Consider the following 16,046-nt stretch of genomic DNA (forward strand, 5'->3'; position numbering starts at 1 on the left):
ATTTTTTATTGATATTTGCCTTTATATCTTTAGACAAGACAGTTAAATGTTACAGGGAACTGTTGAGGAGAGGGAGAATGAAACAAGCAAGACCTTTATACATCATGAGTGAGGGACTGTTTAAATGAGACTGTGTTGCATACCGGCCTATCATTGTGGTAACATGATGGCATGTAACAGCAAAACAAACTGTAATTGGTTGCTTACATGTCTCAGACGACTCCTTCATGGGCAAGCAGGCGATTCTCAGCGCTGTCGCGGCTTAAAAAAACTAATCGACCAAACTGGAAAAGTTATCGGCCAATGACGATAATTTAAAAATACCAAATATCTTCAAATTTCTCAGCCTCTGTGATATATATATCGGTCGACCACTACTCATGTCATTAAATAATAAACCCGTATGACTTTCATTTTTTATGAGGAACACAAAAGTAAATATTTACATTAATATCGTAGGACCCAAAATTATTAGTTCATGCGACTCCTGCGCCCCAGTCAAATGGCCATTCTTCTGAAGGCATATATGGTGTATTGACAGAAAACCCTCAAGTTCATGAGCTCTTTCACAGTAGCACGCATGTAAACTTGTATTTTTTGCTCATTTTATCATCCACAAGGTTAATTGTAAGTCTGATGGATTAGCAATAGCTCTTCTCTCTTCAAAATGCTGCTTGATTTTTGTAATAGTCTTGATTGTAATAGTGATGCTTGCCTTAGCAAGGATCCCTAATGAGAGGGGTGTGTGTGTGCGTGATTACAGGACACTTAATCTTTGAATCTTTGCACAGACTAAAAACTTGGCCACCAGCGGCTAATTACTGAACTAATTGACGTTCACATTTCATCCTAACAACTAGATTTTCCCCAAGCTGGGTAGAAAGGAAAACATTTAGATTCCAAGTCAATAAAACAAATTTTCAGCAAAACACTTACAGGGTCTGGATAGCAATTTCTTAAAAAAATAAAAAAATAAAAAAAATAAAAACATAAAAAAAAACTCAGTTATCAGCCAGCTCAGAAGGCAGTTTGTCATGAGCACTCTCCACATATGCTCTTTTCAACACATACTGTATAACAGGTCAAGCATCACTTTCCATTGACTCCCTCAATGAACACAACAGCACATCCCGGCACCTTTCTGTCTGAGGATGTTCATTTTACACTTCACAGAAGAGCACTGGACTCTGGGGATTGCTGCGCCACTCTCCATTCTCTCTGGCATAATTGCTTGATCAATTACAACTGACACATACTGTGAAGTTGTTCTTTTGATGTTTAAAGGACTTACTCTGGAGTAGCTGAATAAAATAAGGGCCCTTGGAGTTTGACAGCTGGATTTAGCACTTTGTGGCCTTATTTCATTTGGGCTTTATTACACTTGTATTTCCAGCAGCATGCTGACGTTCAGTTAGATTCAGTCATTCAGTGTTGTTTTTCTTATTATTATTTATTGCAATAATCGTAAAAAAAAAAAAAGAAAAAAGGAAAAAAAGAAAAGGTGTTTACATGACTTGGGCAAGCCTCTTCAATCCTGTTTGCATGCTACTTGCCAATACTCTGATTATTAGCTGATAAATATGGTTTTAAAGGGATAGTTCACCCAAAAATTAAAATGCTCTCATCATTTATTCACCCTAATGCCATCCCAGATGTGTATGACATTCTTTCTCCAGCAGAACACAAACAAAGATTTTTTTTTTTTTTTAAATATCTCAGCTCTGTAGGTCCATACAATGCAAGTGAAAGGTGATCAGACCTTTGTAGCTCCAAAAATCACATAAAAGAAACATAAAAGTAATCCATATTACTCCAGTGGTTAAATCCATATCTTCAGAAGCAAAATAATAAGGGTGGGTGAGAAATAGATCAAAATTTAAGTCCTTTTTTACTTTTTACTTCTTTTTTACTGTAATTCTCCACTTTAACTTTCATACAAGAAAGTGAATCTAAACAGGCACCATGTGTTAAAGTGAAAGTAAAAAAAAAAATACAAAAAAACGTACGTTTTGATCTGTTACTCACCCACACAGAGCGCAAGCATTAGTTCAGTCAGGCCATGAGAGGCAATTTCAGCATCAGCTGACACCCAGCTGACCTACTTCCTCCAATCACAGTAGTCTATCTACCAAGGACAGCCTACATATATATTCAACACAGCATTCTTGTCAGCCTAGCAAAGCACCTGACAACAACCCACCTTCTCCCCAGCTACCTTTCATATGCATTAGTCTCCATTGTTAATAGTTTATAGCTTTAGCTGGCCTAGTTCTGTGCACTTTTCTGATTGTTGCTTTATGTTCCAGGTGACAGCCATCATGACCAGATCTTCTAAGCAGCCCAGATGCATCACCTTCCGAGATACCCCTCTTCAGATCAGGAGTCTCCTTTCCTTGGATAATTTGCCAAATGTTATGCTTTCCTTGCTGATGGATCCAGTATGGGGGGGGGGGGGTGTTCTTGTAGAGCTTCCCTCTACTTCCTTTAACTGCAGGAGAAGAACCCCATAATGGAACCATACCACCAAAGTAAAATTATTGTATCTCACATACAATAAATTGTTTATTACCAAAGTGGTCATGGCTGAACTATAATATTGCTTCTGAAGAAATGGATTTAACCACTGGAACTTATGGATTACTTTTATGTTTCCTTTCTGGTCTGATTACCATTCACTTGCATTGTATGGACCAACAGAGCTGAAACATTCTTCTAAACATCTTCGTTTGTGTTTTGCAGAAGAAAGAAAGTCATACACATCTGATATCACATAAGGGTGAGTGAATGATGAGAGAATTTTCATTTTTGGGTGAACTATCCCTATAATATTTTTTTTTATAACTTAATATTTATTACAAAAAACAGTGTGTTGCAAATATGTGTTGTGAATTCTGAGGTGCTATTCTACTCACTACAATTGTACAGAGGAGTTACCGTAGCCTTTCTGTCAGCTTCAACCAGTCTGGCCATTCTCCGTTGACCTCTCTCATCAACAATGTGTTTCCATCTGCAGTTTTTTGTTTTTGGCACCATTCTGAGTAAACTCTAGAGAATGTTTTGTGTGAAAATCTCAGGCGATCAGCAGTTACAGAAATACTTAAACCAGTCCTTCTGGCACCTACAATCAGGCCACAGTCTAAATTACTGAGATCACATTTTTCCCCATTCTGATGGTTGATGTGAACATTAACTGAAGCTCCTGACCTGTATCTGCCTGATTTTATCCATTGCACTGCTGCCATACAAATGGCTGAATACATAATCGCATGAATAAGTAGGTGTACAGGTGTTCCTAATAAAGTGCTCGGTGAGTGTATTTTATTGCCATGTTTTCCTACTTGTTCAGTGGATAAATTGTCTGTTCTTGACAAAGTGGGTTCTGTTTTCTGTTATGAATCAGTTTTCTTGTGCCAGTGACTGAGGCATATAACTACTGTAAGTACAAACTGCCAAGATTTTTACTAAGATGTCAGCGAAAACAGAGAATAGTGAAAAGGCAAAAAGCCTCTACTTTTTAGGCAATAACTACCATCTATTCAATAAAAGTCTTTAATTTCAAAACACACATGGAATGAACTGAATACACACGTGGGAAATGCATTACACATTGATGGCCCTGCATTTCATGTCCTGTTGGGGAAGTAAACATGACTGGTTTTTGTGTCTAAGGTCAAGCAACACCTGCTTAAGATGGAAAAAGCACCAAATTATGCAAAGTCAGTGGCATGCTGTTGTTGTTTTTTCTCTCTTTTCCCTGTGGGTGCTGTTCTTTGTTCTTCTAATTACAGCCAAAACATGGGGAAACGACAGCTACAGTACGTTGAGAAGTACTGCAAGATAGATTTCAGAATCAGATTTATACGGGAAGCTGGAAGCTATGTAAATACCCATCAGGAAAGATTTCATAAATTCTGTAAGAGGTTGAGACCAAACACAAAATGAGAGTAAGACAGCAAATATGTACCTTAGCATCTCTAAGAATGAGATTACAGTTGTGATTAATACTTGCATTACCATAAATGGTCTAATGACTCAGAAATCGAGTGCACGTTGTGCAATTTTTTTCAGTTCTTTACAACTGTTGCCTGTCAGATTCTAAGATATGACCCCGATGAGATCTTTAATTTAAGCCAAGGAGGACTGTGCCACATCAAATGTCTTTTATGTCAGATTGTACAATATACATCTTTGGTCACGATTGACAGTGTCGGCTGAGCAATCAATCTGGAATCATTGACACAAAATTGAATTGGTACCACACAAACACAAGCAAACCCTTGCAGTAAAGTTGGCAATGTTTTCCTGGAGAAAAAAAAAATCAGAGTATCTAAAGTCTGTTTTGACTGCATGAAAGAAGGAATTTGTGGACTGCTCTTACTTCAGAGCAAACTTGAGGTAACTTTGACAATACAGTAATACCATGAAAGGAACGCTAATGAATGAGACATTTTTCCATGACTTTCCAATCATTTGTGATTACTATATTTTTAAAAATACTTTTGATTCTGGAAAATTTGCTAATGAATAATTGGGACAGATACATTGACAAGATCTGACTCAAAATAACTAATTGCTTACAAATCGTACATCACTTTTACTGTACTCAAGCTCTACACAAGAGCAATATCCTGCCAATTAAATATTTTAGAGCAGCACATAACTAGAAAAAAATATATTCACTAAATACATTTCTATGTCTTGTCAATTTGTATTAATTTCCACGACTGTATGGAAATTACAGTTCCATTAAATATTAGAGAAATCTATAATACTGTATTTTTAGGTTTTCCATGACCACGGGCACTCTGGACTACTAAACTAAGGACAAGATCGGAAGATGAGAGTGACAATTACTCAGATGAGAGGAACAACACAGAACTGTGAACAGTCTGGGTGAAAGTTAAGGCATACCTTTGAGGTCAAGGTTTCGGGCTCCATTGGAGTGCTGTGTGACGGTGCGGGAGTCAATCTTGAGCGTGTGCACGTTGCTGTCGTCGCGGGACACCATCACATTATGCCACTGGTTGTCATTGAGCGGCTTGTCAGAGTTGCCCTTCATGAGAGACGGCCCATTGCCCAAGTCAAACACATAATGGATGAACCTGCAATACATCAGTTCCCCTGTCAATCACGCATCCCATTGGAATCAGGCAAGCCTCTTTATGATGAGAATGCTGCCATTTTGCTTAGAAATCAATATCGGTAATAAGGCTTGAAATACTGGTACAGACAGGCTTCCATCCTGCCAGACACACTACACCTAACCCTTTACTTTTCAATCTTCTTTGTATACAGTGTACTTAGCCTAAATTTAAAAGGATCTTTCACCACAAAAATGAAAATTCTGTCATCATGTTGTCTCCCCACACTTTAAGACTACTTGTATATTTGAAAATACCTGAAAATTTTGCATAAAGGAAACACAGAAGTAATCCATAAGACTCAAGTGGTTAAATCCATATCTTAAGAAGCAATATAATAGGTGTGGGTGAGAAACAAAACAATATTTAAGTCCTTTTTTACTCTAAATCTCCACTTTAAATCTCACTTTCAGATGTGAAAGTGAAACTAAACAGGCTCCACATGTGACTTTCAGATGTAAAAGTGAAAGTGGAGATTATGGTCATATGGATTACTTTTATGTTTCCTTTATGTGATTTTTGGAGCTACAAAGGTCTCGTCACAATTCACTTCCATTGTATGGACCAACAGAGCTGAGTTATTCTTCTAAAAATCTTAATTTGTGTTCTACAGAAGAAGGAAAGACATATACATCTGGGATGGCATGAGGGTAAATGATGAGAGACTTTTCATTGTTGGGCGAAATATCCCTTTAAGAGAGAGAGACAGTGACATGTGTTTGTGTGTGTGAAAGTTAGAGAGAGAGCTAGTCAAGGAGAGACTGTGTGTATGCCTGTGAGTGCGAGAAAGCGAGAGAGCTCTCATTAGTGCATTCTCATTTCATATGCTTGTGGAGACTCTGGTGAGAGGCAAGGCCACCTGCTGTCTAATTGCTTACTGAATGATTGGCTTTCTGGACCGTTGCGAATGAGGAAGTTAAACATCTGAGGTGCCTTACCATTTTCACTATTAACTTTCACCCAAAGGAATAAAATGTGTTCTAGAGCAAACCAGGTTTTTATACTTGTGTTTGCCAAGAACAGTGTGATTGAACATCCCCTGTCGTAATAGATCTTTATACTAAGCCGAAGGGAAAAAACAACTGAGCTGAGATTGTGGATCTAACACATGGCGGTTTTGTTGTGTGGGTTGTAAACAGAGTGGGTTGCAAATAAATAGAATAACGTTAATCAAATCATATTTGCATGATTAATATATGATTAAAAGTTGCTCTTTTCTTTCAAGGCCAACAGTGCTCATTTAATCTTATGGAAATAGATTTTTACTTTTTCGGTGAGCCAGTTAGGGCACATACATGCTAGAGAAGCACTAGAGCATTTGAGGGTGTGGAAAGAGCCAGGGCCTCGTTTCCCAAAAACGATTGATCTTAGCGGTTAAGAGCGTTTTCAACAAACGATTTTACGAACGTTCGTTATTTTTTACGTGCGTTTCCCAAAACTGCACTTAACATGAATGTGAGAGGATGCGCTTTAAGTGCTACTTAAGAGTGACACTGTCCATAAACGTGAAGTGCTGAAATGTGACCGTATAGTGCTGCTCGTCATTGTAACATTATATTTGTGCGTAACTTTAAAAACGTTTGTAATTTACCTCGCTGGAAATATGTAAAAATATTTTCTTAAATGTACAAATTAATTCACTGCATAATTGCATTTTGTTTCGCAATAGTTTTGTGCAGAACGATATATTTATTTTACACAATCACTACTTCGTTCATAAGATGTGCATTTTAATATTTCATTTTCAAAATTTGCTCTGTGGGTCGAGATTAAAGCTTCCAGGATCAGTGAAGAGAGCGGAGGCCCTGTGTATGGTCCTGCTAATGACAACAAGCATTAATTGAATATAACGAGGTTCACCATGTTATTGCAGAGCACAGAATAAGGAGACACGTGGAAGCTGCACTTTAGGGACATTCACCAATCAACGGGAGGTCTGCTCTTTACTTTCAAAAGTGATAACGGTAACAGCAATGCTACACAACACGTGCAGTACTGTACAACACGTGGTGCGGGCGAGAGCGCCCTTAGGTGTCAGAGAGGAAGAGGAGAAGAGGATGAGGAGCCAATATACTGTACGGACGATTTTCATGCACAGCAGCAAGTTTTTGACTTTTTTCCTTCTCTCTCTGATTGTGATTTTTACAGTTCTCTGCAACAATCATCCCACCACTTTGTTGTTACCAACTAGTCCACAAATAACTTTATTTGTTTACTTATTAATTTATCTGTTCATCCAATATGTTCTTAGCGCTGTACGAGTACTCCAAAGCACTCGTTAATATTCAAGCATTTTCAAGTACTACTTACATTGCGATGCTTTTAGGAAATGGGCTGCAAAACTAAGATGACTCATAAAATGAATTAAACCATCTACTTAAGCTTATGATGATTTTGGGAAATGAGGCCCAGGTCAGTTTGAAATCAAGCGGAATTTACAGTAAATTGGATTTCTGAAAGAACAACTGGAAGGCATTTTTTGTAGCATTGCAGTAAATATAATTATTTTCTCATCAATTTCTGTAACTCTTGCGTTTTTCAACTATGTCCTTGTGACACGCCATCCCCATTGAAAACAAGGGATTTGCATTGTAAACTCTAGTGTATGTAGTCACCATGTGGCTGAGACTAAAAATGGCTCTTCACGCAATCCTTATCAAATATTTTTGATTGATGAGCAACACATTTGCCTTTGTGTCACTGAGTGTATGTTTGAACGTCAAACCAAAACACACAAGTGCCACTTCTAAGTGAATATGATCAGCATTTACGCATAACCAGAAGCAACTCATGCAGAGTTTGTTTAAATTTAAATATGGTCCCTATTCTGCAGTGAATCATCAAAAATTTCTCCTCTTGCTCGTACCTTTAACTAAATGCCAAGGAGACAAATGTGCAAATCTTGTAATGCAACTTGACTCACCCTCCTACAGCTATGAATCACATCCAAATAATGTCTCTTAACTAATCACAAACTTAAAATGCTCTTTAGAGCTGCATTTAGATGTCCCTCATGCTCTAATGTGTTAGGCTGCTTACAATCAATCTCTACCATGTCTTGTGGATGAGTTCTAGAAATTAGAGTTGTCTAAATTTCAGTAGTCGATACCAATACCAGTGAAATCTAAATATTCTTGATAAAAATCTACCACAGTAAAATCTATTATGCTATAATGAGAACACTCCTTTAATTAATAGGTAAATGTTAATATAAATATTAACAAATAAAATTAAATTAATGTCATGCAGCCTTAGCCAAGCATTTCTCACATTCTTCGCAGAATGTTAGGAATGAAATTAGAGTTAGAGTGAAAGTGCATGGTGACTGAGGCTGTCATTTTGCATGACATTTCCATGGCATTAACTTTGTCTTCCATGGAAGAAAGAAAGGCATACAGGTTTGCAACAACACATGTTTAAGTAAATGACACCATATATATATATATATATATAAATTTTTTTATTTATTTTTTTTATTTTAATTTTTTTCGGTTGAAGTAAATCAGTTACTGAGTTAGTTACTAAACTAACTAAAAAAAAACGACTATGTTTGCGTTAATACAGTACTTAGTCAAGGTAAATTTGACCGTTTGTATAGCTGCATCACACCAAAGTGCGAGTGCTTTTTACAGTGCACACGCATACACACGTGAGACTTTCGAAAGCAGATGCCTGTCAGTCACACAGTACCAAATGTAATCATGACAAATCTCGGAAACATTTAGCATGTTAGTGTGGGTATGACATACTGATAGGACTATTGTTTGAGACTAGATCTGCTATGCTGCTGCGGAGACTTGCTACTGCTAGAAAATACACAGACATACTGAGTTAAGCATGAGGACATGCTGCTGCACAATTAGACAAAACACAAGACATGCTGCATCAAGCATGAATGAACACACTCGTATGAACAAATAGACATTGCAAACAATCCCCATGTTGCAGATCTAGATAAGTGGAGCTGGGGTCGAGGTGGGTTTAGAGAAATGGCTCTTGCAGCACGCTGCAGTGAAACCGGCTTGTCTGCAAAACTAAGCAATTTAAATTTTACACAAAGAGAGAGACTTTTAGCAATATGGTCAATAGTGATGTGTCCCCCTTACTATGGCAGAAAATCCATTAATAATGAATAGCTTTCATTTCTTATTCTAAATCTGATTGGCTGAAAGTAGCAGAGGGTGGAGTCAAGACATAAATAGTACAGGTCTGTTATTTAAAAACGTAGGGTAACTTTGTAGCTGAAATACACTACAGGGCCAAAAGTATGTGGACACCCATTCTTTTGGCCATTTATCGTATAATCATCACCTCATCATTCATCGTCATCACTCACCCCTTCACCAGCTCAATCACGATGAAGTCACTGCCATCTCCAGAGTTAAACAGCATCAGACCGTCTGGGCTGGTGGTCTTGAACTGAAAAAAGAGGTGCATGGAGGCATAAGCCTGCAGGGTGGACAGCGCCACATAACTGGCTCGGTCCCGGAAACTGACCGGATCGGCCACGATGCGGCGCATGCCGAAACGGGCGTTAAGCTCGCAGTAGGAGATGTCGCCGTTCTTGCACTGATCCAGGTAGGGCATCCCGTTGAAAGAGAGACCCTGCAGGTGGCCGATGAAGTTGGAAGGCATGACAGAGATAAAGCGGCGCTCAGTCATGATGCCCGTCTCTATGTGGTGGAGCTCCAGCTGAGTGTGTGCTCCACTCATCTGGCCTATGGTGAAGCCAAACACACTCGATTAGTCAGGTCTGCAAGCTGATGAATGCATGCTGTCTGAGCTCCACTTAAGGCAAGTACAGCTTTTGATGTTGAATTTAGAGGATGTGCTGGAATGCTGAACATGCAATTTACAAGATCAATACATAACTAAAAAAAAACTTTCTTTATAGTCTTGCAGTTGTCACCACTATGAAAAATTAATACCATGAACATCAGCTTTACACAAGCTTTTAAAAAATAATTATCCTCCTGACAAGACATAATGCAATAAGATTCCAGCGACAAGCAGGTTTTCTGTTAACACTGAACACAGAAATGCTAAACAGACGATATTTGATGTTTGATGCCCGTATAACATAAAATTTGAGTTTTGTGGCTTTTAGGCCATGTCTGTTAGTTTTGAAATCATCTAAATGCTAGTACATTCCTAAAAATTTACAAAATAATCATTTATCAGATATACGCATACAAAATCTTTCTCGTCTGGGAAAATGTTGATGACTCATTCTGCACTACACAGATTTTAAAATGAGAATGTCCCTCCCTCTAATACCTCCTGCCACTGACCATCAAGTAGGTTAATGGCTGTAACCTGACTAAAGCCTATTGGCTATTTGCACAAAAAAAAAAAAAAAAAAAAAACCAAGCACCATTCGATATGATATCCAGTTTCAATAGAGAATATATTTTATAACAGGCCAGAAAAATGTGCTCGTCAAGTGATTTAATGCCATCTTTAACGTATATTAATGAAGAGCAGGGTTTTGGTCCAATGAAATTTGGGCAGGGCAGGGCATTTAGGCGTGATGCCTCAAGCCCAAAGCACACTTCTGTTGTGATGTGAATGCTTAGCGTATGTGTACAGTAGAATGCTCAGCTTTTCAAATTATACTCCATTTGACTGTGTGCGCATGCACAGGCACATGAGTGCTATGACTCCGATGAGATACTGGACTATTTTCCCCTAATGATGTCTTTATAGTCCTTCAGACTCGAGTTATACAATATATCTCCTGACCGCCTCACATACACGCTCTTGATGTGCACATCCACTGTTTTTGTTTCCACCTCCGGCTTTCTCTTGTTTACCATTTATTACATCTTCTTATTGCCCTTCTATGTGAAAGCAACAGCTCAATTGTGAGTGTTGCCACCTTGTGGACCCATTAAGTAGTGCAAATTATTCCAGGTGCATGCGCGTACTGCACGTTCAGAGAATGCGTGGCTAGAAATATTTGGGCAGCATGCGTTCAGTGCTCGAGCACTCTATGGATGACAAAATTCACGGCAAATGTCCTGTACTCAGACGCCTAGGATTCGTGTTTAACCAAACTACACATTGGGCTTCAGTAATAAAAACCAATCAATTGACAAAATGTCTTGTTCATATCTTTCCACACCTAGTTACAACAAAAACACAGTTTTAGGCCAGAAACATACTTAACACAAGTACACGTACACAAATGAGCACCAATGCACTGTTTGCCAGTGTGCAATCCGGTTAAACATGCTTAACGTTTATTCTTGCTTTATTGTGTTGGTAACAAACCTCAGTACTCAAGGGGGCATTAGAGTTGCCTTCAAAAGTTATGAATTGCATTCTAACACATTTTGGAACGCAATAATGCACAATATCGAGCCTGGGTATCTAGAAGTGTCTGTGTTCACTTGCGTAGAGTATGATTCGGCCTTTACATTTACATTGTTACTTTATTGCGTCATGCCAGGTCAGGACACAATGTTACAGTGTGTGTACATACAGTATATATAGTGTGTGTAAGGTCTTCCTCTCACCATCCACGGTCACATTGTCGACAGAGAGCTGCAGACTCTTCCCACGCCGTACCACCTTCACAGAGTGCCACTCATTGTCATTCAGCTTTTGCCCTGCAAAAAGAGTCTCCGGTCCTTTACCTGGAGAGAGAGAGGTCCAAAGTCACACACTGCTGCAAGCTTCCTGTCTTATCAATACAGCACACTCTACCTCACAGGCCTGCTGCTCTGCCTCAAACACACGCACAACTACAGACACTGACAGAAAATATCTACACACTCATACATTTTTTACGATAATACACACATGCATACTATGTTCAGACATTCATGAGAATACATATTCAAACAAGCAAACTCACTATGCACACAACCACAAACCCACAAAAAAACATACATGCCAAAATAACCCTTGAATCTTCACATTTACATATGCCTTTCTGGTAAGACTTTCTAGGAAGCCTGTGTAGGTTATATATAATATAATATAAAAATATTTATTTTATAATAATAATCTTATAATTAGCTGTATGTTCTCATAAATAATTGTAAACACAGATATAATACATTATTACACACCTTTCTGGAACACTCTATTCTGATTGGTCAATCACGCCTGGATCAGTGATTCTGATATTTCTGAATGACCGCACATCCAAGCATTTGCAAGCAAATTAATATTTCAACAGTTATCTGGGTATTACGTGTCATCTTTCCAACTTCTCATATCACTCTGTGATCTCAGTAAGCTAATAAATTAATTTTAATTAAAATCCATATTTCATGTCCATTTATTCATTTCTTTCGCAATAGTCATGTAATAAGCAGGATAATGAGCAGTCAGTAAGTCATTATCGCAATATAAACACCTTAGAGGACTACCAGATGCAACTTAACCTTGACGCAACCGGAGCTTGAATTAAGCTGTTTTTGGAGACTCTGCAGTCTCTTTCTTCTCACATAACCATGTAATTTCAACTAAAATCTTCCCGGATGTCTTCCCAGTATGGGAAACGTCTTCCCAGACTTTTGGTGGAACGACCTTTCAGACCCCATCCGAGAAGCAGACTCCCTCTCTGTCTTAAAAAAATGGCTAAAGACCATAAACTCACAAATAATAATAATAATAATAATAATAATTTCTGCACTCTAATCTCTGTCTTGACTAGTACTTTTCTGATGCAATTGAAATTTTGTAATGCAACACTTTTAATGTTAATGTTTCTTATGTTGTATCCTTTTTCATTTTGTAAGTTGCTTTAGATAAAAGCTGTAAATGCAAATCATTATTTCATGTCCATTTAATTATTCATTTGGGAAGTAACAGTGTAATAAGAAGAATAATCTACAGTCAGCCGGTCATTATCTCAAAATAAACCTCTTATGGGCATTCCAAGACCTGACCACCCTGTTGGGGTTTATTTTGCGATAATAACTGTTACAGTTCTCTAATCTGATTGGACAAATGGCGTTCTAAGAGTGCTGATATTTAGTATAAAAGCACTGGTACATTTCTCTGTTTGTATCACTTTGATTATCTGTATTTGTGGCATTCCAGACAGGCTGTGTGCTGCTCTGAGACATGCAATGGTTGATCCTGCAATGTGTTCGCTTGGAAGTATTTTCATGCGCAAAGAAAAATAACAAAATACATTTTCCAAATTTTGTCTGAAACATAGGCAACTCGATATTAATTTCTTGTTTTGAGAACTGTTGTATAAAATTACTACCTTACTTGCAATCGTTATGTTGTACTAAATATCAGCATGGCTTGTGCCTAAGGTCAAATCATAGCAGTGCTGATATTCAGTACAACAGCACTCTTGCTGTGATTGATTGGCAGTTTTTCCTGATTTTTGCGGCCCAAAATTACTGAATTTGCTGAAGCTTTTCTCAAATTGTGCGATGCAATTTGAGGCATTTTTATGAGTTGTTTTGCAATGAAAACTCACAAATCATCATTAACACAATTATAGAGGTGTGTAATTACATTGTAAATGCAATTACATGTAAATGTTTTAGTTTCACAGTTACTGAATATGCAGTTAGCAAGCAAAACTATAAAATAAAATAAAAATAATTACACACAAATATACCATACATTTAGGAGAAACCTGTGGGTATTGGAAGAGCCTTAATTATTTTTAAGACAATGCAAGAAAATGTTAAAATCTAAGTTTAAAATAGTGTGCAATAAATCTGTAAACTTAAAACACAAATGAGGATTCAATTATTAAGCCTATTACAATTATTACATCGTCTGATATTGAAATCTGATATATGGCCATATATGAACAAATACAGTTTATATATTAAAGCATTTATGCACAAATTTAAATTCCACAAGTGTTTCAAAAAATATGTTACAACTAAAAATGGCCATTTTTGTCATTTTTGAAATATATGTTGCATATATGTATATGTGTGACCCTTTTATATCAGTAAAAAACTTTATTTTCAGCATATAAGTGTTCAGCATAAGTTGCCATTTTCAGATTTGTAGCCTACTGTATTAAGCACTTCAAATTCTAATCACATTTTATTACACAACTAATAGTTTTTTTTTAAGTGAATGTTAGGGATTCTTTGTATAAACGCAGGTTTTTGTGTCTTATTCGCAGCACTCAGGGTGAAGATTAAATGCTAGCTGTGATGTATGTGTGCTGTCTGCGGTCCCGTGAAAGTGTAGACAAGGATTTTGATACAGAACGCAAATCGTGGAGGAGATGAGACGGAGACGCTTCGACTGTTATTTTGGAGATGATACAATGGCAGCTGTAAATTTGGATATGTGGCAACTGCTTCAGGCTTTTCAAGAATTTGTTTTGCTGCTATCAAACATAAAGTGATGGGATTTCCTCAGATTTAGGTTTTATTGTGAAAAATTTGCAGAAATTATAAAAAATTGCAAGCTACCGTAAATAATGCGAAGATTGGTTGAATTTGAAAGAAAATCACTAAATCCCGGAGAGACTGTATGTTAGTCTCAGTAACCATTCACTTTCATTGCATCTGTTTTCAATGAAGAAATTACAGGTTTGGAACAACATGAGTGTGAGTAAATGATAACAGAATTTTCATTTTTGGGTGAACTGACCCTTTGAAGTTATTTTTATTTATTTATTTATTTATTTTTTTTTTATGGAATTAGCCAAGTCACGCCTAAACTAAATCATTATGACATCACAGACAATCTGTGATGGTTATTGGTTATTGGTTAGTATTAAGGCTATTTTTCAGTTATAGCAGACAGTATAGCTATTATGCTGTTGTCTAAACTATATATAAAAAATTAAAAAAAACACACAGATAAATTACTTTTTAAAGGCTGAATCTCTCTTGTTTTCTTCTTTAAACATGAGTCCCTTCCAGATACAAACCTCAGTGAGTCAGTGTCTTAAAACACAGTTTCAATGAGCACATACTGTCAGGCATACAATGTAAGCCGCTTCTACAGCAGCTCTGCTCATTATAACAGAATGTTACTGGTGATGACTGAGCATTTGTGTGTAACGTGAGACAAACACATTATACTTAAACTGAACTGGATGGAAATTGAATTGGCCCTGGGTATGTGCATAATCATCTTATAGGCTCAAGAGTAGCAGAACCACACTGTGCCTCTGTACACAGGTTTAAAGTGGCAGTACACATACAACAACAAATCCTTCACAGACATCAAGTGCATTAATGCTGACACAAAACCTATCGCACGCTGTGAACATTCACCGATATTATGCTGAAGTCACTGTGTTCAGATCAGCCTGCTGCCAGGCCGCTGGAGTCTCTTTTGGAGCGTGCTCAGAGGCGCCTGGGGTGTGCGAGGAAAAATGGGTCAGGCCGAGGCAGCTGCCTTCATCGTGCAGAGTGGCTACTGCCTGACATGGCGGTTCAAAGCCCCTCTGACTGTGCTGTTGCTAACCTAATTGGCTCTGCTGGAGTCAGCAGGCTCTCGAGGGAACGTCAGCCTATTTGTGGGGGTTCTGTATTACTGGTGTCTACTGCAGTCATTCAGCCTTCTGGCCACATCCAGCATTTAGATATACTGCCTGATCCAGAGTTTTAATAGTTTAGTATTTTTCAATAATTAATTATGATTATTAAATTATGTTTGGCTTTCTTTAGTTTTCAATCTATGACTGGTCTTTTTAATTTTGTTGGTTTTGATTGCTTGGTTTTCAAACAAACAAACAAACAAACAAACAAACAAACAAAAAACACTTGCAATAAACAGAGCATTCCAAGGTTTTGAATAATAAATGTTAATGTATTTCATATTAATGGAGACAAATCTGTACAATTTAACAGTGATGAACTGTTGTTTTGTCACACTGCATCAAAGGGATAGTTCATTGAGAATTCTCACCCTCATGCCATCCCAAATGAATGACTTTCTATCTTCTGCTGA

At 37.5% G+C, this 16,046-nt stretch overlaps 1 protein-coding gene across 4 annotated transcripts in view; it reads right to left on the reverse strand.

Moving 5' to 3' along the window:
- LOC127431253 (neurexin-2-like) overlaps nucleotides 1-16,046 on the reverse strand; it is a 599,363-nt gene that overhangs the window by 298,763 nt on the left and 284,554 nt on the right. For all 4 annotated transcript variants that reach the window (XM_051681607.1, XM_051681606.1, XM_051681610.1 and 1 more), the window contains 3 exons: nucleotides 11,660-11,779; nucleotides 9,478-9,859; nucleotides 4,912-5,102 (listed from right to left, as the gene is read on the reverse strand). In XM_051681607.1, coding sequence (XP_051537567.1) covers nucleotides 4,912-5,102; nucleotides 9,478-9,859; nucleotides 11,660-11,779 — 693 coding nt within the window. The remainder of the gene's footprint in view (nucleotides 1-4,911; nucleotides 5,103-9,477; nucleotides 9,860-11,659; nucleotides 11,780-16,046) is intronic.

This window comes from Myxocyprinus asiaticus, chromosome 40 (genome assembly GCF_019703515.2).
Source record: "Myxocyprinus asiaticus isolate MX2 ecotype Aquarium Trade chromosome 40, UBuf_Myxa_2, whole genome shotgun sequence".
NCBI lineage: Eukaryota > Metazoa > Chordata > Actinopteri > Cypriniformes > Catostomidae > Myxocyprinus > Myxocyprinus asiaticus.